This window comes from Podarcis liolepis (genome assembly GCF_965112155.1).
Source record: "Podarcis liolepis genome assembly, chromosome: 1".
Lineage (NCBI taxonomy): Eukaryota > Metazoa > Chordata > Lepidosauria > Squamata > Lacertidae > Podarcis > Podarcis liolepis.
Window position 1 is genome coordinate 8,751,550 of NC_139554.1, and position 27,504 is coordinate 8,779,053.

At 47.1% G+C, this 27,504-nt stretch overlaps 1 protein-coding gene across 4 annotated transcripts in view; it reads left to right on the top strand.

Moving 5' to 3' along the window:
* The window catches only part of LRRC9 (leucine rich repeat containing 9), a 70,037-nt gene extending 50,106 nt beyond the window's left edge, over window positions 1–19,931 (top strand). For 2 of the 4 annotated variants that reach the window (XM_083516956.1, XM_083516954.1), the window contains 10 exons: window positions 862–992; window positions 2,367–2,475; window positions 3,816–3,955; window positions 5,948–6,084; window positions 7,593–7,810; window positions 8,728–8,796; window positions 9,372–9,497; window positions 16,471–16,654; window positions 18,006–18,188; window positions 19,728–19,931. In XM_083516956.1, the coding sequence (XP_083373082.1) occupies window positions 862–992; window positions 2,367–2,475; window positions 3,816–3,955; window positions 5,948–6,084; window positions 7,593–7,810; window positions 8,728–8,796; window positions 9,372–9,497; window positions 16,471–16,654; window positions 18,006–18,160 (1,269 nt within the window). In that variant the 3' untranslated portion in view covers window positions 18,161–18,188; window positions 19,728–19,931. The remainder of the gene's footprint in view (window positions 1–861; window positions 993–2,366; window positions 2,476–3,815; window positions 3,956–5,947; window positions 6,085–7,592; window positions 7,811–8,727; window positions 8,797–9,371; window positions 9,498–16,470; window positions 16,655–18,005; window positions 18,189–19,727) is intronic. The other 2 variants (XM_083516953.1, XM_083516955.1) reach the window with 1 other exon arrangement.
* The last annotated feature ends 7,573 nt before the right edge of the window (window positions 19,932–27,504 follow it).

Here is a 27,504-nt window from a genome sequence, read left to right on the forward strand (position 1 = left end):
AGCTGCTGGGTGACCTTGGGCCAGTCACACTTCTTTGAAGTCTCTCAGCCTCACTCACCTCACAGAGTGTTTGTTGTGGGGGAGGAAGGGAAAGGAGACTGTTAGCCGCTTTGAGACTCCTTAAAGGGAGTGAAGGGCGGGATATCAAATCCAAACTCTTCTTCTTCTTCTTCTTCTAGAGCATGCACCACTCTGGCGAGACAGTCCGCGGGCAGGTAGGGTCTCATCCTGTGTACCAGGTGGAGCTGGTAGACAGCTGCCTTGGACACAGAATTGACCTGCACCTCCATGGACAGCTGTGAGTCCAAAATGACTCCCAGGCTGTGCACCTGGTCCTTCAGGGGCAGTTATCCCATTCAGGACCAGGGAGTCCTCCACATCTGCCCGCCTCCTGTCCCCCCAAAACAGTACTTCTGTCTTGTCAGGATTCAACCTCAATCTGTTAGCCACCATCCATCCTCCAACCGCCTCCAGACACTCACACAGGACCTTCACCGCCTTCACTGGTTCTGATTTGAGAGGTAGAGCTGGGTATAATCCGCATATTGATGGACACCCAGCGCAAACCCCCTGATGATCTCTCCCGCGGCTTCATGTAGATGTTGAATAGCATGGGGGAGAGGACAGAACCCTGAGGCACCCCACAAGTGAGAGCCCAGGGGTCTGAACACTCATCCCCCCCCCACCACTTTCTGAACACGGCCCAGGAGGAAGGAGCGGAACACAGATGTGCTGTGTATACTTTGCGAATAACGACTTTCTTCTTATCTCTGTCCTGATTCTTCCAACATCCACCTTCAATCTTCTAACTTTCATTTCGGCTCTCAGTTAAAAATAAATAAATTAATGTCCTCAATGCAGGAAGCAGCTGAAACTGAAAACGCTAAAGATTTATTTGGGGGCAAACTTAATGCGGATATGGTTGCGGAAAGACTGGGCCATTCCAACTTCAGCAAAATGCAAGAATTAAATTGGACGGCCTCTATGATCAGGTCAGTAATATTTTTAACACGAGTGACAAGGACCGTGGGCAGCTGCCCAGCTCTGTTTGTCAGCAGAGTTCCTGAAACCGCACATCGGCGCTTACCACTAATTGTCCCTGAATCCCTTTAAAAAGTACAGCTCCCACCATGCCTGGCTAGGGATGGGAAGCTCCCTAGAGAAGCCAGACTGGCTCCCTCCTTGCTGTCCTTCCACTGGTATGTGAAGAAGACCTCCTTATTCCAGCAGGCTTTGGGGAACTATCTGCTTTTAATGAAAGGGCTGGTGCCTTGATTTGTGTGTGTATGAAACATGCGGTGGTTGGGACTGGTCTAAGCTGGACTTGCATGCAGGGGTGGAGCAAGGTGGGTGCGCTCTGTCCTGGGTGTCAGGTAGACTCTGCCCTGTAGGGCGGCAGGTAGACTCCTCGTCGCAAATTCAGTGTGGGGGAGGATGACAAGAAATTTTTCGTTCCGGGTACCACCTGACCTTGCTATGCCACTGCTTGCATGCCTGGAGAGGGAGTGTAGCTCAATGACAGAGCACAGCCTTTGCACACAGAAGGTACCCGGTTCCATCGCCACCATCTCCAGTTAAATAGATAATGAGTAGAAGACATGGAAAGCCTCTGTCTGAGATTCTGGAGAGTGGCTGCTGCTGGTGGTGGTCAGAGAAGACAATATGGAGCTAGCTGGACCAATTGGTCTGACCTGGAGTAAGGAGGCGTCCTATGTTCCTAGACCATTGTTTTCTTTCTCTCTCTTTTAATTTTTATTTATGCTTTTCAGGTTTATACATTTCCTTAATTTTACAGTCACTTTAACATTTCAAAACCTGACTTCCTTCCCCCTCTTTCTGCGGTTCCTTAAAGTTATTATTGTTTTTTATATCTTCGGCATATCCAAATTCATTTAATTTGCTCACTTGCTTATCTACTTTAAATATATACTCTTGCTAAAACTGCAGGTTATTATAATAATTTTTATCTTTTTGCAGTTTATCTGTAAATATTCAATAAACCATTTCCATTCTTTTATAAAAAGTTTGTTATCTTGATTTCTTATTCTTTGGTAAGTTTCACCATTTCTGCATATTCTATAAGTTTTTGTATCCATTTTTCCTTTGTTGGGACTTCTGCTTCTTTCCAATTTTGGGCGAGTAACATTCTTGCTGCTGTAGTAGCACACATAAATAAATTTCTGTATGGTTTAAGTAGTTCTGTCCCTATAATTCCCAAAATGTTTTCCATTTGCTTTGAAAAGGGAAAGAAAAGCTCTGTCGGTACTTCCTTAGAGCATGCCTCAGGGCGGGAAACAGCACCAGGTTTTATTTACCATCCGCTCTCTCCAAATGTCTTCTTTCTTTCTTTCCTTTGTCTGACTCAGAATGGTGGATCTTGCGCCAGCAGACCAGTTTAAGAACATCACCAGCGTGAATTTGCAGAACAACAACCTCACCTCTTTCAGTGGCCTGGTCTACCTCCCTAACATCAAGGTGAGTCATCTGTGCTTCCTATTCTTCCCCTCTCATTCACAGGGAATAGAGTGCAGATATAGATGGCCCTGGTGTGGGTGTGCGAGGGCTATTTCAGACTTACTTAAAAAAAATAATTATTACCATTTACTACAACTATGCCCCAGTTTTCAGTCCTCCGTCTCAGTCTTCTTTCTCTCCTCCTCCACAGATTATTATAAGGGTGAATGCTGTGAAGTCCATACATTGCTTTGCAATGTCAAGGATAGTAGCAGCCAGGGGTAGTAGCCTCAGAAGTGTAGAGAAGGGGTGGGGAACCTGCAGCCCTGCAAACGTTCTTGGATTCCCATCAGCTCCAGCCAGCCTGGACCAGTGGACAGTGATGATGGGAGCTGGATACAGTAGGCCACAGGTTTCCCATCCCGGCTCAAAAGGCTGCTGTCAGGAGTGAGGCAGCAGTAAATCACACTGTGTGAGTTAACTCTTTATTAGCCAAAACGGGATCGGCATAGTAGTGTCGGGCTTAATGAAGCAGCTCTTGAGACTGAAGGTTCCCACCTCCTCACAGCTGCCTAAGTCCCCTCTGTAGGGATGCGGGTGGCACTGTGGTCTAAAACACTGAGCCTCTTGAGCTTGCTGATCGGAAGGTCAGCAGTTCGAATCCATGCAACGGAGTGAGCTCCCGTTGCTTTGTCCCAGCTCCTGCCAATCTTGCAGTTCAAAAGCATACCAGTGCGAATAGATAAATAGCTACCACTGCGGCAGAAAGATAAACGTCATTTCTGTGTGCTCTGGCTTCTGTCACCACGTTAGTCATGCTGTCTGTGGACAAATGCCAGCTCCCTCGGCCTGAAAGTAGAGATGAAGGCCACACCCTATAGTCAAATTCAACTGGACTTAACCGTCCAGGAGTCCTTTCCCTTTACCACGTCCCTTCCACTCCATGATTTCCCCCAAGCAATTGGAGACTGTGCCTGCATGTCTCTTCTCCGCCCTTTTCCTGCCTCTTCTGGTTCTGGGAGACCTTCTCCCTCTGCCCCCTCATCGTTGTCCCACCACCACTCTCCGGGTTCTCAGCCTTCTTCCGTTCTGGGTTCCCCAGCTGGTCACTCTCATCATTCTTCTGCATCTAACCAGTCCACAACACCCTAGGACTAAGCAGGTCAGAACTGTGGATCTATCTTTATTCCCTGTTTGCGCTACTTGCCCCATCCTAGGTCATAGAATCATAGAAAATTAAGGAGTTGGAAGAGATGCCAGGGGTCATCTGCTCCAACCCAATGCAGAGGGTCAATTATGGGTCCTTTTTACATGGCCAAACTGAATTCACCTGATATCCTCCAGCTCCCTTTTTTATGCAGGTCCTCTGCCTCAACTACAATCACATCGAGTCGATCCTTCCCAGGCAGAAGGTTTCAAATCACTTAACCAACAGGCAGCTGCTGTACCAGAAAGTGACATCCAGCGGCTACGGACAGCAAGGATCTTCCAAAGGAAACAGGTATGTCGTAGATAAGTCCAGCAGGAGCTGCTGAAGATGGATGGGTGTTCTGACACCGATCTAGAAGCACCGTTGCTTTGTGAAACCCAGATGGATGACGCTTCCCCTTTGGGAGGTTGGTCTATGGAGGGAGAACCATTTCTATGCATTTACAGTGGGGGCTGCCTGCTTCCCAAGTCAGACACCCTGGGTCCCCCTAGTCAACAGCTCCATTTGGAGCCTTTTCTGGGGCACATTCTGATGGGGGTGCAGAGGAGGGGAACTGGTGTGTGAACGACCCAGACTGGTAAATGAAGGCCTTGAGATACTGTGGACAAGTTCCTGGCGGAGGCATGAAGAGAAAACAAATGGAATCTCTCTTGCATCTCGGCCTTTTGTTCCAGACGCGTGAGCCCCTTATATCTGCTTAATCTATGAAAATCAGACTGCTTTGTCCAGCCTTCTCCTCGGTCAGTTTGGTCCAGGTGTACCGTGAGGCTTTTGTGCTTTTCTCAGAAACATCTGGCAAAAGATATGTGTGGGTTTTGCAGGTCTGATATCTCCGAAAGACCTTAATCAGGCTTATCAGTCGGGGTATTAAGTCCTTGAACCCTTTAGTTAATTAAAAACTGCTTAATTCCACTGTCTGATTCGCGGGGGTATCAGTATGACCTTTCCTTCTTAAGGCAATTAAGTCCTCCCTTTCAGCCTGCTTTCAGTAATCATCTCAGGCCTCTTCTGTGTATGAGTATTCTCATAGCAATGGCCATCGGAAGTGTTTGCTCTTTGTGCTTCAGAGCACAGGCAGTCCGCCTGCGAGGCAGGATGAGGCAGCCGCCACAGGTGGCACCTCTTAAGGGGCGCGATTTGGACTCCTTCCATGCAGACTGAAGGTGTAAATGGGTGAATAAACCATATTTCTTAAAGCTGTGACAGTCCCCGCTACATCTTCAGTTCCCCAAAGGAACAAAAACCCTGGGTGAGTGCCTGGAACCTCATAGTCTCTTGCCACCACTTGGCAGAGAGCAGGGTTGGCACTCAACTTTTGTAACACCTAAAAATGCGATGTAGGAACATGACCAGTGAGTTTGCACACAAACGCGCGTTCTCCAGGTAGGCCTGTCAAGGGGCCAGGAATGGCTGAAGCTTCCTGCTGATAATGCACCCAGGAACACTCCCCTGGGTGCGCTGCTGTATAATAATAATAATAATAATAATAATAATAATAATAATAATAATAATAATTTATTATTTATATCCTGCCCATCTGGCTGGGTTTCCCCAGCCACTCTGGGCGGCTTCCAACAAAACACTAAAATACAGTAACCTATTAAACATTAAAAGCGTCCCTAAACAGGGCTGCCTTCAGATGTCTTCTAAAAGTTTGGCAGTTCTTTTTCTCTTTGACATCTGGTGGGAGGGCATTCCACAGGGAGGGTGCCACTACCAAGAAGGCCCTCTGCCTGGTTCCCTGTAACTTGGCTCCCTGTAAAAGCTCCCTGGTTCCCTGTAACACAGCGAGGGAACCGCCAGAAGGCCCTCAGCGCTGGACCTCAGTTAACTTAACCTGGCATGCCAGACCCGTAAAGAGGAAGTGCGCCGAAACCTCAGAAGTAACCTCCATTTGGCCGAGCCCTGACACTATGCAGAGTGGCAGAAGTATTGCATTCTGATGTCTTGCTCCACTTTGCCCTGGCAGCAAAGGGCTGTTGCCAAGGGGTTGTCATAAAACTTTTACTAAACAGAAGCAAACAGCGGTTTCCAGCTGCTCCACTTTTCCTCCTGTCAGGCATTTTGCTGGGGGAAGAGTGGATTTCCATGTTAATGCCCGAAGTCCATGGTGGGGGTTCCAGCTCTGCTGTTTTAACAGCAGCGGGGTGTCCTCGCCCAGCCCTGCTTCAAAGCTCTAGCAAAACTCTGTGCATTGGGGTGGGGGGAAGCGGTATGTAAATTTCTTTCTTGGCAGTCGGCGGCTGAGCTCTGTCCCCTGACATGGTCCCCTTGTTGTTTCAGGGACGTGGGAGCCAATGAAAGCTTGCCTCCGATAATGGAGAGCTTAGAAGTTCTCCATCTTGGCTACAATGGGATTGCCAGTTTGGCCTCGCTGCAGATTAGCAGGCTAAAAAACCTGAAGTTTCTGTTCCTACAGGGTAAGTAACAACAGTAGTATAAACAGTCATTATCACGTGTTCACACGATACCTTTTTGGGGGGGAGGGGAGATGGAAGAGAGGTCTGTAAGAAGGTCTGGGGTGGGTGGGCTGGAACCCTGAGTTGGAGCACAGCAACATTTGGTTGCAGACTCAGCTTGTAGTATATATAGTCCCCAACTAAATGTTACCCATTCGCTTCCCAGAAGCCACTGCAGACTTCTAAACAAGGCCAGAGGTAGACCATTTGATTTGTGGGGTTTTGTGTGTGTCTGTGTGTTTATATATACAGGGCTTTTTTCCAGCCACAACTCACCGGAACTCAGTTCCAGCACCTCTCAGGTGGGCGCCATTGCCAATATAAGAGAACAAGGGTTTGTAGTGAGTTCCGGCACCTCTTTTTCTAGAAAAATAGCACTGTGCATATGTGTGTTGCTGTGTCTGTTGTATTTTATAAGGTTTTATTAAGACTTTTCATAATACATTACTATAAAAAACAAACTAAATAAAAATAAAAATACAAAGTCCTCTTTCGTGGGTAAATTTTAACTTAAGCAATCCAATCTGGCTTGTCCAGATTGGGTTTGATCCTGGTAAATCCCCTTTGTTCCCTCTTCAAAAGAACAAAGACACAACAGTCTTCTTTAAAAGTATAACAAGAAGTTTACAGTACTTACATTCAGTTCACAGTAGGTTCCCTGAAAGCAGGTTTTAGCTTGTAGTTACATGTCAGGGAACTGACATCAGAGGCACGGGAGAAGGAGAGGGTCTCTGATTCTGCAGGAGAAGGTCCCAGCGCTAGGGGGAGACTCAGCTGGGAAGAAGGGGAAGAGAATGAGTGTAACACCAGGGATCCAGGAGAGCAACAGGACAGGGAGGTGCAGGGGCTCCAGGACTCTTCGCTGGAAGTTAGTGAGGAGAGCCCAAGCACCCCGCTGCCCACGCCCACCCTGCGCAGGAGACTCCCGCGCAGTGAGAGGCGGAGACGCTTAGGCGTCAAACAACTCTTATGTTGGCAGCGCTTTAAGAAACGCCCACAGACAGATTCTACGAGTGACTAAGGGCAGCCACGCTGAGATGGGCTGTGCAGTCCGGAGGGTTTAACCAGGCAAACCAATGCTCAGATGGGGCAGGATTACGCACGAGTAACTCCCAACCACTACATTACAGGAAAGAGAGTGGGTTCATCCCATGTAGGGATATGAGCCCATGTGCTGCTGGCTGAGAGCCAGCAGACAGCAAAATACATCAAGAGAACAGCATCAAGAGTTGAAGAAGTCAACAGAGCAAGAGGAGGATGGCTGCGTGACTGGCCCTTTTTACAGGGTCTCACAGGGTCACGCCCATCTACCGGGTCACACGCAGGGGGAGGAATGCTCCAGACCAGGTGTGACAGGAAGTCCTCCTGGCTGGAGCAACATCCCCCTGTGTGTCCGCTCTGGGCAAACAGGAAGTGTTGTACTTGACTGCTTTTGTTCCACCCCACATCCTTTGCTCTTGCCACTGCAGGCAACGAGATCAGCCAGATTGAGGGGCTTGACGGCCTGCAACTTCTACAGGAATTGGTGCTGGATCATAACCGACTCAAAGCAATCCACGAGAATTCGTTTGCTAAGCAGAGCTCCCTGGTGGCGCTTCACCTGGAGGAGAACCGCCTGAGAGAACTGAACAATTTCCATTGCTTGGTGAAGCTGCAGAAGCTTTTCCTTGGCCTCAACAGAATTCAGGTACAGTGGCTCTGGTGGGAGAGAGCGGAGCAAGCCTCCCCAACCTGGTGCCCTCCAGATGTGTAGGAGCTGCAGTCCAAAACAGCTGGGGGGCACCAACTTGGGGAAGGCTGGATGAGAAAGGTTCCAGTGCTGAATTCTGCACTCAGCTTGTTTTTGGCCGTTACAATTAGGAAAGAGAAAATCTATCCATTTTGGTTTCTCTCCATTTCTCATTTTTCCAAAGTGCAGTTCTTCAATTTCCGCATCAGTTTGCAAATTCTTGTTTTAAAAAACCCTCTTGAAGATTCATCAGCAAATTCCTCCTAATGATTTGTATCCAGCTTTGGCTAGAACACACATTTTTTGCAAATGAATTTTCCCTAATGCAATGCATGCTTCTATGTTATGTGAGCATTTGACTGCATACTTTACCTTGGTATATGCATTTTATTTGGTAAGCTTGGCTGGAGAACTGCAAAAATCTGGAGGAGTGCAGATTTGAAAGGATGGTTGTGTTTAGATTGACTCACTGTTTTGGGAAGGGCAAATTAGGTAGGATTGCCTTTGAATGGGGACTGGAATAAATTTCTGCCCCATCCCTAATTGCAATGGATCTTGTGCCGCTATCTGTCAACTGGGAATTAGCAATCATGATTTGAATAGACTGGAATATGACTGGGAAATCTGCAGCCCTCCAGATTTTGGACCACTACTCCCATCATCCCTGGCCATTCCCCAGGCTGGCTAGGGCTGGTGGCAGTTGCAGTCCTCCAGTAGTTGGAGGGGCACAGGCTCCCCGTTCCTACCGAAAGAGATCCCTGAAAGACTCCATAGCAAAGCTGTATGAAGATTCCTGCATAAGACTGTCAGTGCTTGCATTCCGCAGGAAAGCTTTCAATGGCTCTTGAATACAACCTTTTTTAATCTTGGGACAGGAGTTGTCAGAACTTGAAAAACTTGATTGTCTTCCATGCATTAAAGAGCTCTCGATATACGGAAATCCGGTAAGTAAAGCTGAGGTTTACCTTCATCTCATTAACTATGCACAATCTATTTAGTAAGTGCTTCGCAGGATGCTGCCTTAAGACTGAAGTGCTATCAAAGAGGCCTGACATTATAATGAGATAAACTTAAAACCATGGAGAGACCTGGTCTGAACAAAGACATTGGATTCTTATCTCATTATACATGACTAGCCATTTTTCACCTTCTCACCCCTTGCCTTTTCCTGGAAGACCTATTGCAGTCGTTAAGAGTCGTCAACAGGCTCATCTCAGCTATCTGCCAATCTCCCATTCCCACCACCCTTCTGAGTAATACCCCTCCCCACCTTCTCACTATATAGAAGGATCTGGCAACTTCTGTTTCAGTGTATCTGAAGAAGTGTGCATGCACACGAAAGCTCATACCAAGAACTAACTTAGTTGGTCTTTAAGGTGCTACTGGAAGGATTTTTTTTAATCTGCTAGCTAACTGTAGGGCCTAAACCTGAACCTGAACCTCTGGAAGGGATGTGAGCAAAATGCACTTGATTTAACACCTGAGTTTCACCATCGTCTCCTTTCTCTCCCCATCCCAGGTGTCCCGCAAGATTTGCCACCGCCCGCTCCTCGTATTCCACTTACCTAACCTTCAGGTGCTGGACGGAGTAACAGTCACTCCAGAAGAGAGGGCAAGGGCGGAAGTCCATTTGCTAGAACAGCAAGTAAAGCACAATTATTATAATTAAGATCTGCTTAGGCCTCTTACCGTTTTGGGGAGGACCGAGGCAGATGTGAGTCTATCAACTCAGAAATTGCCTTTGGTGTCTTCTTTTCTTCTTCCATCCTGTTTAAAAATTCAGCATGTTTTTGAGTCGCATTCAGGGGCAGCCATGTTTGGGTGCTGGTATCTGTGACAGTTCAGTAACGAGGGCTCTTTAGTTCCACACAGTGGCACAGCTACCTTGAGCTACTGTCAAGTCCCAAAGTGGCACATACCACCCCCCTCCCTGGGTCCTGCTACCTGTCTGGAATGATAATCCTTGTGCACCCAAAGAACCAAAATAACACTTTCTGGCGGGGCTTGCAAAGTCAGTTCATTCCTCTCTTTATTTCTTTTTTTAAAAAAACCCACCTTCCTGCAGCACCAAATGACATTGAACGAATGCTTGCGATTCACTTTTTATTCTGGGTGAACCATCCCCGCTGCCACCCTCGTTATCGGGGGACATTCAAATTAGTCCCCACCAACCTTGTTGTTGTCGTTTAGTCGTGTCCGACTCTTTGTGACCCCATGAACCAGAGCACACCAGGCACTCCTGTCTTCCACCGCCTCCCGCAGTTTGGTCAGACTCATGTTTGTAGCTTCGAGAACACTGCCCAACCATCTCGTCCTCTGTCGTCCCCTTCTCCTTGTACCTTCAATCTTTCCCAACATCAGGGTCTTTTCCAAGGAGTCTTCTCTTCTCATGAGGTGCCCAAAGTATTGGAGCCTCAGCTTCAGGATCTGTCCTTCCAGTGAGCCCTCAGGGCTGGTTTCCTTAAGAATGGATCGGTTTGATCTTCTTGCAGTCCATGGGACTCTAAAGAGTCTCCTCTGGCACCATAATTCAAAAGCATCAGTTCTTGGGCTGTCGGCCTTCTTTATGGTCCAGCTCTCACTTCCATTCATCGACCTTACTTGACATATAGATGGGTACAGCCAAGAAATGACTTCTGGCAGAGATTTTGGGAGGATGAATTGAATGTGGCTGGGCAAAGGACAGGGTTCAGAAGAAGGAGAATGAAGGAGGATGGCAGAGGAGGGATGAAGGAGAATGGCGGACTGGTTTATGCGATCGATCGAGTGAGGCTTTGAGAGGTAAGACTGAACAATGTGCGGTACAAGCTTCTCCTTACCGCTTTCGGTGTAAGGTCAAATCCTCACACTTGCCTGCAGGAGGTTTGTACGCTTGTGTAACGTAAACAAGACCACACCAGATTTTTAAGCTCTTGTGATTCCAATACGTGCGTCAGGAAGTGCATGCAATATAATTACACTGTCAGTCCCTGAGTACGCTGCGACGTGCTTCCAGAGCTTCTATGGGTGTGCATGTGTGTGTACACAAGAAGTTGTATATATGCAAGCAGTTAATTTCAGACCAGCGATGGGAAACCTGTGGCCTTGCAGATGGTGCTAAGCTACAACCCCCATCATGTTACCCCCGTGCATTGACTGGGCTGGCTGGGGGTTGGTAGGAGTTGGAGTCCATTGACGCCTGCAAGACCACAGGCTCCCACCCTTATTTTAGACTCTGAGCTTAATGGCCTTACACCCTTCTTCCTTCATTGCACGGGATTGGACTGGACTGGGGTCCTTTCCAACTCTATAATTCTGTGCATTCCTGTGCTTCTGCAATACATGTTTGTGCATACGTAATTTGCATACAACAGGGACGTGGGTGGCGCTGTGGGTTAAACCACAGAGCCTAGGACTTGCCAATCAGAAGGTCGGCGGTTCGAATCCCCGCAATGGGGTGAGCTCCTGTTGCTCAGTCCCTACTCCTGCCAACCTAGCAGTTCGAAAGCACATCAAAGTGCAAGTAGATAAATAGGTACCACTCCGGCGGGAAGGTAAACGGCGTTTCCGTGCGCTGCTCTGGTTCGCCAGAAGCGGCTTAGTCATGCTGGCCACATGACCTGGAAGCTGTATGCCAGCTCCCTCAGCCAGTAAAGCGAGATGAGCGCCGCAACCCCAGAGTCGGCCATGACTGGACCTAAGGGTCAGGGGTCCCTTTACCTTTACCTTTGACTACAACACTATTGGTAGCCTTTTAAAATTTAGGGGTGTAATTTAGGAATGTCCACCCGCAGTCTCTAGCCCAGCTTTCGCCAACCTGGTGCTCTTGATGTTTTTAACCACGACTCCCAAATCTGGCTGGAGCTGATGGGAGTTGTAGTCCAGAACATCTGGAGGGCACCTGGTTGGCGAAGGCTGCTCTAGTCTGCGTGAAAACTCGCTCAGTTTATGACGCCCCAAGCCCCAGTCCGACAAACACATTAGGCGACATCTTTGCCATGTTTACAGTATCAGAAGCAGCGCCTGCCTCTTTGTAGAGCCAAGAGCTCAGCGGGCTGCCTTGCAAAAATGAACACTGGTGTGTGTGTGTGTTTTGCTGCTTGAAGATGTGGTGCTTTGTATACAAGGCTTCTAAGTGCTGTGAAGCGGATTGCAGCACGTTGTAAATGCCTTTATTTCCAAACTGACCTATGCTTTTTATACGTTGGACATCACTTAAAAATAAAAAAACATGGCCGTATTAGTGCAGCTGCCGAGAGAGTGCTAAGGCCTCCCCTCTCTTAGGAGAGAGAGATTTCTGGGTTTTTCAGAAAGCTTCAGTGAAGATGCTCTGCCTCGTTAGCTAGGACAGAACTGAGGCATTATCTCATTAGGCCACCGAAGTGGAACAACAAACGGTTTCTCGGTTTCCTTCGCGACATCAAAGCTGCTCTTTCCTAAGTGCTTGTTAGAAAGTTGAGAAGCGAGATCTTCTGTCGTTTCTCTTTGAAAAGTACGTTTTTTGGTGTTAAATGCCACAGGAAATTTTGCACAGGAGAAAGCATTTTAATTAGCGACTTGTTTTCTTCCAAGGTGCTCCGGAAACATTTTGGGAATGGAAGCAGAAAACCAAAACGTTAGCCCCCATCCCAACCCCTACATGAGGGTAGAAACGCTATAACGATGAGCCAAATAACGTACAGATTGTTCCCAAAATCCCCTGAATCAATTCAATGGTACGGCAGGCGTTGATTGCCATCTTTCCCTGACGGCAAATTTTTACTGCCTAATGCATTTGCCGGGCCTGTCTGACTCTTTTATAAGTCGGAGACACCCCTAGTTTATGGCATCCCTTGGAGAAGCAAAGATGGGCTGGTAAAACGGGGCGGAACATGGTGACGTCATGCGGGAGAATACCAGTCTTTTGCTCCACCTCCTGCAAGCTTTGCCTGCCTGCAAGATATTGCCAAGTGCATATCCAATTCAAGATTTGGGCTGAAGTCCTAGCAGGTATGGTGGTACCTTGTTTCTCGAACTCAATCCATTCTGGAAATCCATTCAGCTTCCAAAGTGTTCGAAATCCAACGGCTTTTGATTGGCCCCGGAAATAACGCCAACAGCCAAAATGGATGTTTGGCTTCCGAAAAATGTTTGCAAACCGGAACACCTACTTCTGGGAGCCGATTTGCTTGACAACTAAGCCATTTGCAAACCAAGGTATGACTGTATTACAGTCCCATCAAACTGTTCCAGGAACCAAGGTTCTGTAGACTCGGGGTCCCCCCGCCCCTGATTCTATGGGGCCTGTTGTATTTTCCTCATTCCTTCAGTCCTATCTCTATGAGTCACGGGCAGGCCATGCTTCTGTGTGGAATAACAACAACAACAACAACAATTTATTTATACCCCGCCCATCTGGCTGGGCTTGCCCAGCCACTCTGGGCGGCTTCCAAAAAAAATTAAAATACTGTAATACATCAAACATTAAAAGCTTCCCTAAAGAGGGCTGCCTTCAGATGTCTTCTAAAAGTCTGGTAGTTGCTGTTCTCTTTGACATCTGGTGGGAGGGCGTTCCACAGGGAGGGCGCCACTACCGAGAAGGCCCTCTGCCTGGTTCCCTGTAACTTAGCTTCTCGCAGTGAGGGAACCGCCAGAAGGCCCTCGGTGCTGGACCTCAGTGTCCGGGCTGGATGATGGGGGTGGAGACGCTCCTTCAGGTATACTGGGCTGAGGCCAATTAGGAATATTAAGAAGCGCGAATTTTAAACCCTGCAGCCGAAGGCGGAGAAGGGAGCACTGGTGTTAAACACAATCAACGTAAACTGGCGACAGTTTCAGAAAGGGATGCATCTATAGTTTCTTGGGCTCAGACTCAGAAGCAAGATGTAGGTGCCCAGTCATACTCGGCTCAGTGGAAAGGGGGAGCATTAAAAAATTTTGTGGCTCACCCTTGCTTCCCTTAGCAGGGAAACAGCTGCGGAGGACTGGGGAGGCAGCACCCAGCTGCATGCAACAGGGCCCCTCATGCTCAGAAGGATCCCATTCACCTCTTTGCTTTGCCGCTTTCAGAGGCTGCAACCAGAAAATATTAGCAGAGGAATGGGCCAATCTACTTCCTCCTTGGGGGGAAATATAGCTCAGCTCATTTGCAAACCAATTATATGCGATCCTGGGGAGGAGCTCACCTGGGGGACGGGGATACACCAGTTCTCAAATCTCCTGCCCGTTTTTTAGGGTTCGTATTTCAACCAGGTTTAACTACCGTATTTTTTGGTCTATAAGACTCACTTTTTCCCTCCTAAAAAGTAAGGGGAAATGTGTGCGCGTCTTACAGAGCGAATGCAGGCTGCACAGCTATCCCAGAAGCCAGAACAGCAAGAGGGATTGCTGCTTTCGCTGCACAGCGATCCCTCTTGCTGTTCTGGCTTCTGAGATTCAGGATATTTTTTTTCTTGTTTTCCTCCTCCAAAAACTAGGTGCGTCTTGTGGTCTGGTGCGTCTTACAGAGCGAAAAATACGGTATATGTGATCCTGGGGGGAGCTCACCTGGGGGAAGGGGATGCACCAGTTCTCAAATCTCCTGTCCGTTTTTTAGGGTTCGTATTTCAACTGGGTTTAACTATTTTAAAATTCATTGGTCTTTTGGTCACGGTCTAAAGGTGGGGTTCACTTTAAGAGGCCCATCAGCAAAAGCCCCGCATAAGGACTTCCATTTGCACAATGGGGCCTCGTCCTCCTTCCTCCCCCACCAAAGAAAAAATCTGTGCTGGTGCTGCAGGAAACACCCCCCAATCATTTAGTTTGTACAAACTCAACACACACTCACACTCTCACACACGACATACGCGATGTTTCTGTTATAAATTCATAGAAAATCAACCGTACATCGGATCTACACTGTTCCACTTTTATTTTGCTCCATGAAGAAAGGACTATCAAAGGGGGAAGGTTTGATACAGGGCAGCAATAATCCCTTGGGCGTACCAACACGTACTCAGGAGCCCTACCCAGTTGGCATGCCAACCGTGATGGTCCCAGACAGAAGACCATCAAGGTCACAAAGAACTTGCATATGGGAGTGGATTCAGCACGGACTGAGACAAAGGACAATGATCAGCTCTTCCCTCTGGGGGCAGGATACTGCAAACTCCCCTTTGTCCTCTGGAAAGTACTCATGGGGAAGGGGAAAGGTGGAACCGGCCAGGTGACCAGACACTCAGGTTACCACCACAACTCCTCCCTCAACCCCTCCTTTTTGTGATGTGTCAATGATGCAATCATGATGTAGTTGTGATGTAGTTCTAGGGGTGTAGCTTGGGGGATTAGTAGCTAATAAAAGTTGGGGTCTTCTTTTGTTCAGGGCTTCCATCTTGTTTCACCTGGTGGCAGGTGGGAGTCCTGTCGTGACAGTCTTCAATAAAGACCAAGCCTACTGGCTGCTGTTTTGCTCTGGTATTCCTGGCTGGTGTCCTTGTTTTTTGTCCAAGGGAGCCCTCAGATTTCTCCGTTAACACTGGGGGAGCCTGCAAAACAGCACACAGTGCGGGAAGAGGGGGAATCGTTCCGTCTGGCAAGCCAAAATGCTTGCGCAAGTGGGATATCGGTCATAGTGTGACATTTAATTCCACCCTTTGATGGAATGGTGGAAACCTGGGGACTGGCAATGCAACCATGTTTTACTCAAGAGTAGACCCACTAACATTAATGAGCATGACTAAGTTAGGCTTCAGCTCATGCTAAAGCAAAGCCAACATAATCCACTGAACTTTGCAGGAAAATCCAACAGGGAAAGGCAGAAACATGCTGGGAAGTGCATTTAAAAATAAATAAATTACAGAGGGCACTGAGGCAAATGCGTAGCCCTTGACCCTTGGCGGTGGAATCTTGTGAGAGAGGAGAGGAGCAAAGCCTGATGGGGATTGTAGTTTTGCAGGCTGTACTGTACTGAATTGTGAAAAGGAGGGAAATGGAGTCAAGGCAGATCTCTTTGGACTGAGAGCTTGGGGAAAATGGGTGAGTGCGCTAACCAGCAGAAATAAAATTGTCACAGCCTCAGACTGGACACTGGGAGGAAACTTCTGAATTGTAAGGCAGTCTTGCACATGGTAGAATATTTTTCTAAGGAGAATGGGAATGCATCCTGCTTTGAAATGAGAGCAGGACTGAGGAACCCTTTTTAGCCCAGGGGATGATGATGATGATGATGATGATAAGATAATATTTATTTATTTATTCATTTATTCATTCATTCCCCGCCCATCTGGCTGGGCTTCCCCAGCCACTCTGGGCGGCTTCCAACAAAATATTAAAATACAGTAATTCATCAAACATTAAAAGCTTCCCTAAACAGGGCTGCCTTTAGATGTCTGCTAAAAGTCTGGTAGTTGTTGTTCTCTTTGACATCTGGTGGGAGGGCGTTCCACAGGGCAGGCGCCACTACCAAGAAGGCCCTCTGCCTGGTTGCCTGTAACTTGGCTTCTCGCAGCGAGGGAACCACCAGAAGGCCCTCAGAGCTGGACCTCAGTGTCCTGGTAGAACGATTGGGGGGGCCCACATGACCATAGTAGTTGGGGTAAGTAACTTTCCCTCCCCGTTTCTTTGCGGCATTTCCGAGCCTGAGAGTCGAGACTTACTAATACCCCTGATGTCTCACCATGTAGGTCTTTCCTCTTGCCAACTCTCCAATAGACTGTGGATTCCCCATGCTGCAGACTACTTTCCCCAAGCCTTGTCCCCTGAAGATAGCCAACGTGAACCTGAACGCGGGTATCAACTATTTATATGGGGGCGACTTTATCGTCCCTCATTCTGTGGATGAGCTGGTTGGGAGCGAGTCCGTCAAAGGTGAGTGTAAATGGGCCATGATGCTCTTTGTTTTTCTCTGGGTTAAGTCTCAGGTCTTCCACTTGGTTGGTTGAAGATGGCACAACAGGGTCCCCTAGTCCAGCATCCTGTTTTCGCACTGGATAACCAGAATTCTTCAAGCAGGATTAGAGCACAGTTTCCAGCAATTGGCATTCAGAAGTATTGCTGCCTCCAACTGTGGAGGCAGAGCAAAGCCATCAGGGCCCTCTCCTCCATGAATTTATATGGACATGGGTGGCACTCTGGTCTAAACCACTTGGGCTTGCTGATCGGAAGGTCGGCTGTTCGAATCCCATGACGGGGTGAACTCCCATTGCTCTGTCCCAGCTCCTGCCCAACCTAGCAGTTTGAAAGCACACCAGTGCAAGTAGATAAATAGGTACCACTGCAGCAGGAAGGTAAACGGCATTTCCGTGCGCTCTGGTTTCCGTCACGGTTTTTCCGTTGCACCAGTAGTGGTTTAGTCCTGCTGGCCACATGACCCAGAAAGCTGTCTGTGGACAAACTCCAGCTCCCTCTGCCTGAAAGCAAGATTAGCGCTGCAACCCCATAGCCACCTTTGACTGGACTTAACCGTCCAGGGGTCATTTACATTTACCTTACCATAAATTTGTCTAATGCCCTTTTAAAGCCATCCCAGTTGGGGGCCATCCCAGACTCTTGTGGGAGGGAGTTCTGCAGTTTTAACGATGTGCTGCAGTGTCAAGGTCTAGTTCAGGTCCGGCGCCAGGGACCAGTCCCAAACCAAACATCATCTAAAGGCAGAATCGCCCAAAGAAGCAGCCTGGTTCAGTTAGCTGCCTGCAGCCTTGTTTTCCCTTTCATAAACTTGACTCCTCTCGCTTGGTGTAAAACAGGGGTCGGCAAGGCTTACCGGGCATAGGCCAGATCACCCCCGCAGAGATCCTCCTTGGGCCGGGCCGGTGCAGCGCAACAATGGAAATCGCATCTGCGCATGTCCGTGGTGCCGGAAATTGCTTCTGTGCATGGCCAGACCCTGTTGGCATCTGGGCATGCGCAGAAGTGATTTCCCGCAGTGCGGATATACGCAGAAGCGATTTCCGGCACTGCAGACATGCACAGATGCGATTTCCAGCATCTGGGCATGCGCAGAAGTGATTTCTGGAGCTGTGGAAGAGAGTCCCTGCACCACGCCACGCCGGTTTAGCACAGCACGCATGGACTCGCCAAGCTGGCAGCTCGATTCAGGCGCGGCTCATGGGCCGGTTAAGCGACCCTCATGGGCTGCTTCCGGCCCATGGGCCTTTGGTTGCCGACCTCTGGTGTAAAACAATGGCGACCCTAAGTTTGAAAAGTGCCAATTTTACAGTTCCGCTTTCAGGTAAGAAATCCAAGAACGCCACACAGGGCGTGTGTAACCCTCGGAGCATCCATGCGGAGGTCGCCATCAGGCAAGTCAGAGCTGCCTCGGCCAACCTTCCAGCCCACGGGGCACCACAGAGCGGCCCCTCTCGAACCACGTAAACCTGCCACACCAGCAAGGAGAGTGCAGGTATGCGACTGAGCACACTGTCTTCCTCTTTCTCTTGGTGTGAGCTGCGCTTTGCAGACTCCCCTATGTCACTCCTCTGGCTGAAAATAAAGGACCAAAAACAGAATACACGTATCAGCAGGGGAAGAAGACTTCTAAAGAGCCAACAATAGCTCTCCATTTTTTGCCTGGGTTTTAGTGGTTTTATCCCACCTGTCCTCCTAAGTTAAGGTTGCCTAACCTGTGGCCAGGGGTGCCAACTTGAATAAAATATGGGGGGGGGGGACAACAGGTATGCCACAGTCCACATAATCACAGGACCACAATCACATGCACACCATCTGAATGGCAATGCCCATCAACTTTGAGGGGGTCCAGCTCCCTCAAATATTTTATGGGGCGGGGGGCTAAATGGACCTCACTCCCATCAACCCCAGTCGGCCTGGCCAATGGTCGGGGGTGATGGGGGCTGCAGTCAAGCCCTACTCTAAGGGCTTAGTGTCATATGTGTGGTTCTTTTCCTCCTCTTTTAGGCTCACAACAACCCTGTGAGGTTGGTAAGACTGAGAGAGGGCAACTAGCTAAAGGTTACCCAATGAACTCTATGGCTAAGTGCCTATTTGAAACTGGATCGGCCTGGCACTCTAACCACCAAATTGATCTGGCACTGTGTCAATTCCATATTTTTGCACTCGGATCATTGATACGAGATGTTTAAAGTGGCTCTGGGTTCCACCTTTTCCCCTCCATGCATGGTGTATTAGAAAACAGTTCTTATCTGAAATGGGATAGGAATGAAGTTAATTCTTAGTTAATTCGGCCCTTGGCATCGTTGATTTTTGTTGTTGTTGTTGTTAAGCTGTGTTGCTTAGATGGGAGAATAAAAATTGAATGGGTAGATGGCAAGAATGATCTTGTAGGCAATCAGTTCTGGAAACCTGGGACGTAGTCTGTGATTCGTGATGGGGAAGAAATGTAGTTTTGTTTGAGTTTTAATGATAAATTATCTAATTTATCTCAAATCGATATGTGAACTCAAACAGCTATCCCTTGAAATTTGCATTTCTCCAGATTTTGTGATGGGAGTTCTCCAAGCAACCAGTGTGTAAAAATATATGAGGGGTAATTGCTCTGTATATTATATGTGCAGATTAGACAAAACTGCATACCAGAATGTGATTATTAGAAGTTTGCACTAAAATGCTGGTGAATTTTCACGAGGATTTCATTTTAAATCACTGATTGTTATGGAAATCTGAAGAACAGAGTTTAAGATTAGAAAAATGAGAAACGGAGGGAATCCAAAAAAGACAGATTTGCCTATTTCTATTGGAGGGTACATAACGTAGCCACCTTCCATAAGCTAAAGAGGTTTAGGTGGGTCTGGTCAGAGCCTAGTACACACTGCCTTCAGGTACACAAGATGTACCAAATAGTATGTACCAAATAGTATGTACCAAATAAATAAATAAAATCACCTGTGTCACAGAAACTCCTGTAGCATCCCTGTTTTGAATTAATATAACCCTTCTCATTTGACTTCCTTTCTTTTCCTTTCAGAAACAGTGCAGTTTCACTTTCGGATCGAACAAATTGTAAATAGCTGCAAGAGGAACGAACGCTAGTTTTGACACTGATTTGCATTTGTATCCAGATGTTTGCTTTCCCAATTTGAGTTACAGCCCAGGAGAATTTGTTCCATAATTTCACATTTTATATCTTCGATCAGAGACTGAAATGAATGAACTGATTTAAGTTTCTTAAGGTTGATGAAGCATGCCTGATTCCCCCCCCCCCAAATCCAGGACTGCGTAGGATACTCTGGACCAAATGGGACTCTTAGGCTCCAGTTAACATGTGACTATTGGTAGTGCAATCAGTTCTGCCCATAAAAAACCAACAACAACCAGAATGCAAAGCAGCCTTTGGGGAGGACATTAACAGCTGGAAGAGTGGCGGGGAGAGGGGCTACTTAACCCTCTCCCTTTCTTTCATTTGTCTGCTCAAAAGCGCCTCCCTCCCCAGACTGCTTTTCCACCTGTGTCAGAAAATAACCAGCAGCAGACAGTGGCTGGATGGGAGTGGTGATGCTCACCTGACCTCCCGACAGCTGCGTTGCTGCTGCTTACCCAGAGACAGAGAAGTCGCAGGAACGTCAGTGTGGTGCAGATAGAGCAGCAGAGCTAATCCTGTGCTCCTGCTGGTGTGTTTTCACTGAGCCAACCTCCCTGGTGCTTGACCCTTCTCCGTCCCGATAAGCAGCAGTGACTCAGTGGTCAGGAGCTCAGGTGAGTGTTACCGCTGCACCATGCTAGCTCAGGTGAGTGTTACCGCTGCACCACGCTTCCCCCTACCGGAAACTATGTTTTCTCCCCTATATTTTCGCTCCCCAGAGAAACATCTTGAGGAGATGGGCAAACAACAGGAAGGAAAACAGATTTAACAGCTCCTCTGACACTTTCACTCCTCTGCCCAGGCTGATTTGGAATTTATACCTTTATAAAAACAACCACACAATTGACCTCCACGTGTAGTTTTAGCCTCAGCACTGTTGTACTGCAAATCAGGGGTGTGCCTTAGCTATCAGTGGAAAAGATGAGGCTCCATGGAAGCCCATGTTTATTCCAGATTTAATACATAACTGTTGACGGATTGCGGATGGATAACCGTAGTAGCATTCGTCCCCTTAACCTGACCTTATGGTGTTGTTCCGTTTTAATTAGACTTGGGGTTGAGTACAAGATGTAGCTGTTATGGTCGCATAAGGGTATTCTGATGGAAGTATTGTTGGCAGGGGCAGCTTTGGAGAAAAGATAATAGCAAGGAATAAATTGATGTTGACATCCATTCCTAAAATACGTCGGCTCAGGATATGGAATTCATATGGGAGACTGTCCTTGTAACAAGAGATGAATGAAAATAATATAATCGGAGAGCAGAAAATGTGAGTTGGTGATTATAGAGTTGGAAGGGACCCCAAGGGTCTAATAATAATAATAATAATAATAATAATAATAATAATAAATGATTTATTTATATCCTACCCATTTGGCTAGGTTTCCCCAGACACTCTGGGCGGCTCCCAACAGAATTAATGAAAATAATAATAAAAAAGGGATAAAACATCAGACATTAAAAGCTTCCCTAAACAGGGCTGTCTTCTAAGTGCAACCCCCAGCAATGCAGGAATCTTTTGCCCAATGTGGGACTCAAACCCACAACTCAGAGATTAAGAGTCTCATGTTCTGCCAACTGAGCTCCAAACATAACTTCCCCCAAACACTTTAAACCCTCAGGCATTCTGCAAAAGAAAAACAAGAAGTGCTCTTCCAGTGGAACTGAAGAAAGGTGTTCCTTGCACATATGGGTTTTTTTTTGGGGGGGGATCAGGTGTGGTAGTCCTCACAAGGGGGGCACAGCATGACAACAGAGTGGAACCATAGAAGCTGGCAAATTCTAGGGTTGCCACATTGGAAATGGCACTGGCACATAGTAGGAGAGTGTATGGAATGTGGATGGCCATCTGAAATGGGGGGAGGGGCAGGTTGAAGAGCCCCGTTTTGTGGCCATTAACCAGCTGACCCTCTGTCTTCGGGGCAGGGAACCTGCAGCCCTCCAGATTATAGACTCCCATCTCACATCAGCCCCAGCCAGCATGGCCCAATGGTCAGGGATGATGGGAATTTTGGTCCAGCGATATCAGGAGAAGAGAGCAATGGTTGCCTTTCCCTGCACTACCCAACTGCTGATGGGCTAGACTCGGTCGCGTTGGGTTCTTTGGAGCTGCTGACCCTTGCGAGGCTAAGGGTGCTGAGTGCTGAGGTGCTGTTTTAAAAGGAAACGTCGGTAGAGCATTCTTGAGGGAGCAAACCAACTAGCCAAGCTGACTTGGTGCGTCAGGAAATGTTCAAGCTGTGTGCAGCCATACCCAAGACCACTGCTGGAGTGTTTGCGATCCAGCCAGGGATCCCTGGGGGTGGCATTTACCGGACCTCTCCTCACTGTGGCTGAAATGTTTCGTATTTAATAAAAAGGTAAAGGGACCCCTGACAGTTAGGTCTAGTCCCGGATGACTCTGGGGTTACGGTGCTCTTCTCGCTTTACTGGCCAAGGGAGCCGGCATACAGCTTCCAGGTCATGTGGCCAGCATGACTAAGCCTCTTCTGGCGAACCAGAGCAGAGCACGGTAACGCCGTTTACCTTCCCGCCGGAGTGGTATCTATTTATCTACTTGCACTTTGACGTGCTTTCAAACTGCTAGGTTGGCAGGAGCAGGGACCGAGCAACGGGAGCTCACCCCGTCATGGGGATGCGAACCGCCGACCTTCTGATCGGCAAGTCCTAGGCTCTGCAGTTTCCAAATCACCTTCAGAGGTAGCCCCATGTAGAGCGCATTGCAGTAGTCCAAGCGCGAGATAACCAGAGCATGCACCACTCTGCAGCATCATCTAAACTCCCTGCACAGAAATCAGAATGAATCCTCATCAAGTAGCCCATATTCTCTACCCTCCCTGCTAACCATTCGGGATGAACGTTCAATGAACAAGTCATACCAAAGTGCCTTGAGAGTGGAACATGATGCTGACCACAAGGAGAAGATGTGGTCCCCAGCCTTGGTTCAGAGATACCAGATAACTGTGGGAGGGAATTGGCAGGGAGGTGGAGGATATCCCATGTTGACTAATTCTCTTTTGGACTCTGAAATCAGATGTCGAGTAGAGGGGGCTGGGTGCATCTGCGGGAAAAGAATCGACAGCTGCGGGAGGGGTTAAGCACCTACGCCGCTGGCACAATTCTTCCCCTTGAGTCCCTACCTCTGCATTCACACTTGCGCATTGCTTCGTTGTTGTTTTTCCCATTTCCAGAAAGTATGGACTTGGAATGAAGCAATATCTGCAGATACGATGTGACAAGGAAGCACATACAGGGGGGGATGCTTCCCCCTTGAATTCCTGATCAAGCCCAGATGATGTGCTTATTTTGTGTGCGAAGCTCTGTTTCCCTGGTCCGGTTCTACCTCTCTGCTTTCAGCTCTTGTTTCAAATCCTCTTGCTGTTTGGGGTCTGCTTTCTCGTTTTAAGTCCTATTTATTATTTCCCCCCAAGTATTTTTTTTTAAAAAGAAGATAATAATTACAGGGTGTGTGTGTGTGTGTTGCAATGCCTCCCTCTTCAGAAATTCGAATGGTGTATGCACTTTTTCAGAAAAGAGTACGGTTTGTTTTTCACGGGGGCACAAATGAAAGCCTATCTATCCGAACTTTCTGGATACAGTGCAGTGCATTTGTGTGTGAGAAACACACACACACACAAACCTCTTCCTCCCAGTCTTCAAAAACCAGTAGGATGATGTCTGCTGGCATCAATCCTTTGTTTCCTCTTGGATAAAGGGAGAGAAGGACAGCAAAACCTGTAACTTCATGTACACTCCTGTGCCCTGCAGCAAACCTTTCAGAATGTACCGATTCTGTGGAGTTTTCAGAAGCCTTGGCCTATAAAAAGGCTGTACCTTTCGCCCAGTCTTTAATTCTTCTAAATGGATGTTTCTCTCCCAGCTATTTCAGATCCCCGTTGCTTCCTTGAAACATTATTTGCATAAAAGGAATTGAATAATTTATAGAGAAGCAGACACTTGGGTGTAGCTCGGTCGAGATTTGCCCATAATCACGCCGTGCCTAACACATGGCTCATAGCTTGTTTAATGGGATGGAAGCTGACGGGTTTGTCTTGTACCGCTGCTATAGAACTCATAGCTTTCAAATGACCTCAGTGTACTTAGCTACTTTGCTTGCTGATCTCACTGCTCTTTTCCCTTCCATTAATGGGAGAAACTCTTAAAGGCAAATGCCCCACTTTTCTACATTCCCTCAAATAATAAAGACAGTTTTGGCTTGAAATATATCTCATGCATTCTATTTAAAAAGAAAAGAAAAATATTACAGAAGAACTTTAACAGTGGAGTTGGAATGCTTCAATTTGTAAAACCCAGGGTCTTAAATGCTTAATTAATTTGTTTGGTTTGGTTGGAAGTTCCCTTCTCCTCTCCCCCTTTGCTGAAAGAAAGTTGTCCTAATATCCAGTTTACAAAAAGCAACTCATGGATTTTAGTTATTTTGGCTTTTCAATGCTCTTCCTGGTCAAACCGATTTTTTTTTCAGATGCAGCCATGAAAAGCAAACCTTTTTCCGTAAAGCATTATTCTAATAAATCCCTAGAAATTCTGTTTCAGTCAACTTTGTCACAGCTGAGCAAGTGTGTTGAGGAGGACCTGCTGTTTTGTGCTAAAAACCTTCCAGAAGAAAAATTCTGTATGTTTGTTTTCGTTTCCCTTAAACTACAAACAGTAAAAAAATATTGAGATGATTTTAGCCACATACCTAAATCTGTCATTCAACTGAACATGCAGTCCTTTATCGTTTACCCACGAGCAAGCCCCAGTGAACCCACTGGGACTCACTATTGAATGGTGAGTACAGGAAACCATCTTGGTTGTGGATCCTGGAAGACTTGCAGGCATTTTCCCACCTGGCCTGGGAGGGGAGGGTCTGGAATGACTCCAGCTACAAAAGCTGAGTTGGCTATTTGTTTTATTTTAAGCATTTCTGTAAATATTGAAAGAAGGTACATGTTTCTCTGCAAAAGCTGGGGGGTGGAAGGGAAACGGGTCCCCATCCCCAGTCAGAAGTTGTAATTTGGAAAATTAATGTTTGCAATCAATAAGCCCTAGAGTAGCAGGTAAGGTGCCTAATGGCCGCTTTGAATCCCTTAACCCAAAGTTCCCTTTGCCATTTTAGTTCCTAGCCTATTTTCATTTATTCTGCTGCTTAGTGGCCTACTCTTCAATCCAAGGGACTTCACAGTGTGTCTATGAAAAATAAAACCACAAATTGATTAAAACATTAGTCATACTCTTGAGTAGACCCAGTGAAATTGATGGGCATGACTAAGTTAGGTCCAGTCATTGCTGTGATTCTACTTTGAGTAGAACTTGGTTAGACTGGGAGTGGCCGCCGGGACCACATAACACCAGTTCTGAGAGATCTGCATTGGCTCCCAGTACGTTTCTGAGCACGATTCAAAGTGTTGGTGCTGACCTTTAAAGCCCTAAACGGCCTTGGTCCAGTATACCTGAAGGAGCGTCTCCACCCCCATCGTTCTGCCCAGACACTGAGATCCAGCACCGAGGGCCTTCTGGCGGTTCCCTCATTGCGAGAAGTGAGGCTACAGGGAACCAGACAGAGGGCCTTCTCGGTAGTGGCGCCCTCCCTGTGGAACGCCCTCCCATCAGATGTCAAAGAGATAAACAACTACCTGACATTCAGAAGACATCTGAAGGCAGCCCTGTTCAGGGAAGTTTTTAATATGTAACGCTGCACTGTTTTAAACACTTGATTGGGAGCCGCCCAGAGTGGCTGGGGAAACTCAGCCAGATGGGCGGGGTATAAATAAATAAATAAATAAATAATAATAATAATTATTATTATTATTATTATTATTATTATTATTATTATTATTATTATTATTATTATTGACACAACCCAGAACTTTCAGAGAGGTAGCTATGCTGGCCTGGTGCACCACCAGCAACAAAAAAATATTTTGGAAACTAAAAAATAATAATTGTGCCATTGATTTCCAAGCAGTCTAGAAGGGCAGCCCCAGGTAAAATGCAGTTCAGAGTCATTTGCACAACATGGCTATCTGGCGAGACGCTGCTTCACCCAAGAGTCTGTGTTATGCAGACTCAACCTCAACCCTGCAGAAACAACCTTACATGCATTGTCAATGGCTTGTTTGTGTTCGTAATAGGTAGAAAGTAAAGGACCCCTGGATGGCTAAGTCCAGTCAAAGGCTACTATGGGATGCGGTGCTCATCTCGCTTCAGGCCGAGGGAGCTGGCGTTTGTCCACAGACAGCTTTCTGGTTCATGTGGCCAGCAGGACTAAACTGCTTCTGGTGCTACAGAAACACCATGACGGAAGCCAGAGCACACTGAAACACTGTTTACCTTCCTGCCACAGCAGGATTGCCATCCCAGAATCTCTTGGTAACCAACCCTGCAATGGGGGCTCTCCTCCATTGCCTCCCCATGCAACTGGCTCTTGGGGGTCAGGGGTTGGGAGAAACCCCAGATCAGGAAGTGGAGGGATGGAGGGAATCATTCCTTCTGGCAAGATGCAACATTTGCCCAGCTGAATGTGAATTTATTATTTCAGCCACAGAATGGTTCCAGCCAACATACAATATCAAGGTAGTCATAAAACACGACAGGGATACATTTGAATTTGCAATTGGGTATAACAGGGACACTACAGATATAGCAACAGTTAAAAATATATATAAATTAAAACTTAGTCACTAACATATAACCTAAAATTATCATTTAAGGCCCAGCTGAAATGTCAACTTCCACGCTCTGCAAATTCTACTATAGCGTAAGTGTAATTTGCTTTTTTAGTAAGGGAAGCGCTCTCTAATCTTAACAGACCACAGACACATGCCAAGGCCTGTTAGATGATTTCCAGGTCAGGCTACTGAGCTTCAAGGCTGAGTTGGGGATTTGAAACCCAAGTTTCCCTGAGCCAAACCCAATGCTATGACCACTGACACTACACTGAAGGCCTTGCATTTTCTGTCTGAGAGAAGTGTTGCCACCTCCCTGGAGAAGAACAGGAAAAGGGGGCCAACACCGAAAAGGCCCACCCAGCTACCCACCTAGCCTCTGATGCAGTCCCTTGTTTTGCAGACAGAGCCAGGTCAGTTTTCTTCATGAACTGGCTGCCATTTTCAATTTAATCATTCATCCGTTGGAAGCACTTGCATGCTTTTAAGCTCTGCATAATCCCTCCTGATATTTTCCTCCTTTTGCAGCAAGAGGCATTTTTCCATATGCCGGGTAGAGATTTCCATTACAAATCTCTCCACTGACCAGAATTAGCCTCCTCCTCTCTTGTGTCAGATAGTTTACAAGTGGATTTTCCTCTTCTTCAGCGATCCCATATCTGGAGCACCAAAAAGCATGGAATGCCTTGAGCATTAAGGAGGAACGACGCCGTCAGGATTTTCTGTTTCCTAGCTTCACAAATGCATAATTATTTATTGCCAATTTCTCTTGAGGACCCATTTGGTTGAAAGTAGGAATGTGGGAGAAATTCAATTCAGTTTGCATTTAAAGGTGAATTTCCCCAATTCACACTTTCCAAAGCAATATGTGAAACTGCCACATTTTGATAGGCGCAATTCTCTGAATTTTGCAACGCAGTTCTACAGCCAGGTAATGTGTAAAAAAACACATAAAGCGTGCCTATAAAAACCCACAGATCATTGAAAATAACATA